The 4,267-nt window shown below is 38.6% G+C and overlaps 1 protein-coding gene across 1 annotated transcript; it reads left to right on the top strand.

Annotated features, from left to right (window-relative positions):
* The first annotated feature begins 373 nt into the window (after nucleotides 1-373).
* Nucleotides 374-1,408, top strand: LOC111882908 (uncharacterized). Its single transcript, XM_023879278.1, has one exon. The coding sequence runs from the start codon at nucleotides 374-376 to the stop codon at nucleotides 1,406-1,408; it is 1,035 nt and encodes a 344-aa protein (XP_023735046.1).
* Nucleotides 1,409-4,267: the final 2,859 nt, after the last annotated feature.

A 4,267-nucleotide genomic window follows, 5' to 3' on the forward strand; every position in this document is an offset into this window, starting at 1 on the left:
ATACACTACTCACACTATATGGTAGGCTTAAAGTATTTATAAATACTACTCGTAGGTTTCAATAACTCAGTTCATATGATTTCAGTTAGGGATAACCACAACCATAAATTCATAAGTCTATCGACCTCTGTTATGAATTGTTTATAGAACCACTTTGAAAACATGAAGCACTCAGTTCAGAGACCATTTTACTTCACTTCATTCTTGGAAACTTATACCTATTTTATCTTTTCATCTATTTAGATAAAAGATGCCTCCCAGAAGAAATCCTAGACGCTTTAACACCCTTACTGCACCAACTCCACCGCCACCACCACTATAATTCGATGCTGCAATATTACAGGTAGCAATCACTGCTGCAGTATCCGCAGCCATGGAACGCTACAACATGACAATTATCAACGAGTCGGGTGACGGTGTTATCACCCATAACCATGTGCATCAGAAGGAGTGTTCCTATAAGGAATTCTGGAATTGCAAACCTAAAGATTTCGATGGGACGAAAGGAGTCCTTACTATGATGCAGTGGTTTGAGAAGACTGAATCAATATTCGAAATCTGCGAATGCCTAGAAAGGAGCATAGTGAAGTTGGCCGCTTTCACTTTCACGGAAAGAGCCCTCACATGGTGGGTCAGCCATGTGAAGTCACTAGGTCTTACAGTGGAAAATTCAATGGGTTGGGAGAACATGAAAGAACTGATGAGGGAAGAGTACTGCCCCAGAGGCGAGATACAAAAGCTAGAGGAAGAGCTTTGGAATCTCTCAATGGATGGGTTTGAAATAGTGACCTACACTAATAGATTTAGTGAGCTAGTGGCACTATGCCTAGAGATGGTTACTCCCGAGAGCAAGAAAATAGAGAGATATATCTGGGGATTATCTCCTCTGATGATAGGAGATGTTTTATCATCCAATCCCATCACTTTTGATAGTGCCAAATGCTTGGCACATAGGCTTGTTGACCATGAAGCCGGTCAAAACATGATTACCCCGATTTCTGAATCATTAAAGGGGAATGCCTGCAAGCGAAAGTCTGGGAATGATGAGAAAAGGGAATCAACTCAGAAGGCAAAGATTTATGTTGCTACAACTCCTGTCATCCCGAAAACTGCCAAAAATTATGCTGGAACACTTCTGAAGTGTGACAGGTGCACATTTCATCACACTAGAGCATGCCGTGAGATGCATTGTAAAAATTGCAACAGAAAGGGGCACACTGTTCGTTTCTGTAGAGCACCGGCACAACCTATCTCCCAAGTCCCTAGCACTGGATTCAGCCATGCTTTCTATGGGTGTGGCAAAACGGGGCACATGAAGAGGGATTTCCTAATAACAAGGAACTCTGGCGCAGACGGAAGGATACTAATGATCACCTCCACAGGAGAGACTACTCCGGATCCACGTTGAAATTCTGGTGTGTTCTGTAGCATTAATGTTAGAATTTTAAACTTTTAAAAACTAGTGCAACTAGATTAATATCTTTTGCGAGATCCCCAGTGGTAGGGACTCTCATGCTGCTTGTACTTGCTTTTTGCAGTATACTTTGTTTGCAGCTATAGTATCATATATGAAGCTAATGTACTAAAACACTTTCATGGGTTGCACCATTGTGTTTTTGGTAATACCTTTCTGAAATAGTCTAACGTGAGTTATTCCGAGTAGTCCGACATTGACATTTGACTTGAGTCGATTCGATCCTCACAGTCCCAGTTTTGTGTGAAAATTCTTTTCCCCGTAATCGACTTTCTAGCGAAGCCGTCATTCCAAAACTCCGAGGTACTCATTCGTAGAGTGCCTTATGTTTCGTAACTTTCCCAAAGTAACCTCAACAAACCTCCCCAGAATAACACTCATACAGTACGTCAAGTTCAATACCAAGGAATCATACAACTAATCTATCGTTGAAGAATGTATACACAAGGGTGGTACATAATCAAGGTTCTATATGCTTAGAATTGATGATTCCGCTTTAACTTCTTTTCCTTTTTTGGATGCGATCTTAGAGAAGAATCATTTATTCGAATGACTTTTCAATCTTAGTTATATACGACCTATATACACGAGGATGTGATTGATGAACCTAGTATGAGTTCCATTAGGAACCTCAGGACGGAGATTGCTCAAGACTACGAGTGATCGTGTTGTCATGCGAATAAACTTAGAAGCCAATCTAAGACCTTCCCACCAATCACGACAAGAGATGCAGATGGAACAGAACAACCTATCCTTTTCATGATTCATGAGTATTCACTTTCAAATCTGAATTTCGGGACGAAATTCCCTCTAACAGGGGGATGATGTGACAACCCGAATATTTTTTCTTTAAAAGCCATTCAATTCAATCAAAGTCAGACTCACTCATGCTATCTTTTAGCACTGTTTAGAGTCTGTTTGAGTGTTCTGAGCTGAATACACTTAAGGAATGAGTGTTACAAAGTACCTGCTAAATCCACGGAACAACAAATCAAGCTTAGCCTCACCAAAAGGGAGTTCACTGTGACAACCCGAATATTTCATATATATAATTTCAACAGTTTATCATTTCCTTTGGAAGTCTAATTCATTTCCGCCATCTTTAGGCATAATTTAAAATCCGTTTTAGTGTTCCGAGCTTTTCACACTTAAGGATCAAGTCTTAAAAAGTAACCACTAAAACCCTAACACTAAAAATCATGCCATAAAATCCATAAGATGGAGTTTACGGCCGTAAACATGGAGTTTACGGCGGTAAACTCTGGGGCAGTAAACTCACCCTATATAAGGGTTGAGTGGACCTCATTTGCACTCTTTCCACACTCTAGATACTCTCTCTACCCTCTCTCTTCAAAACCCGATTTCTTCCAAGAATCTTCAAGTTTTCGTCCCCAAACTGTAAGTTCTCCTACCCTATAACGTGTTAAAGTTATTTCATGTCCATATAGCATTTAAATCACCCAAAAATATCATGAACAAGGTGTTTACGACCCAAGAACTTCTTAGGCCGTAAACCCTTAAAAAGGGTGCCAAAATGCCCCTAACTCCTTCCTTGTGCTTAGAGACTAGCTTAGATCATACCCTTAAAGTGTTATGGACCTTAAACATCAAGTTTTGGAGGGTTGAATGAGGGTTTACGACCCAAGATATTCTTAGGCCGTAAACTCCCTCGAATGGTACAAAATGTGCCCTAATCACCTCACCTAGCCTTGGACATTAACCTAGAATTGTACCTCAATAAGTTAGGGACTTGAATCAACGACTTGGCACTTAATGCCATGAGTTTACGGCCATAAACTCATGGGGAAGTGGTCCCCAGGCCGTAAACTCCACACAAGACCATTTTTGGACCTTAAACTCACCCAATCTCTTGTTTAGACCTTGGAACACTTAACCCCTTGAGTTATAAGAGTTTTAAGACCCATTTGGTGACCCAATTGAGAGTTTATGGCCAGGAGTAAACTCCCCTGGGCCACAAACTCCAAAAAACATGGTCATTTGACCATACACTTCTGTATAAAGCCATACACTCCTTTATTGCAACCCAATAGCCTCCAAGCACTTGACCAAAGTGTTTTCCACGCATTAGGATGTTTATACGTGTTCAATTAGTGTTATAATCACTAATTATATGTAAACATATGTCTTCATATGATACTAGGGTCATTAAGTGTGTACAAGTCTTCACTTGACACCAAGCACTCAACCGACACTTCCATCCGATCCACTCGCCACAGGTGAGTTCATACCCCTAAATTAACCTTTAAAATGTTTTTAAATGCTTTTATGGGGGGGATACAATTTGAATCCAATAAATTACAGTATCAATCACATGTGATTTATGACTTTCAACCAAAAAGGATTTCTATATTTATAACTGCTTTGTCAACAAAACTGCTTTAAATGTTTATCAAACTCATTTCCGTGTTAAATTATTATAAAAACTGGTTCCAAACTCTTTTAAATTTCTTTATTTCTAAATCATACCTTCACCAATATATATTTATATAAATAAGACTTGAAGGACTTAGAACTGATAGCTCACCTTACCTCCTGTTCTTGTTTGATTGTGGACTTAGGGTTATAGCTATCTGTCCGACTGTCGTTGAATTCTTAATTATATATTGTATATATATATATATATATATATATATATATATATATATATATATATATATATATATATATATATATATTTGTGTTGGATATAAAGTCTTCATCTCAGTTCAATACCTTTGTATATCAAAGTCATGCAACTAGCTTTCTATTTAACTATAATAGGTATAGTTAAGG

Source organism: Lactuca sativa, chromosome 5, assembly GCF_002870075.4.
Source record: "Lactuca sativa cultivar Salinas chromosome 5, Lsat_Salinas_v11, whole genome shotgun sequence".
Taxonomy (NCBI): domain Eukaryota; kingdom Viridiplantae; phylum Streptophyta; class Magnoliopsida; order Asterales; family Asteraceae; genus Lactuca; species Lactuca sativa.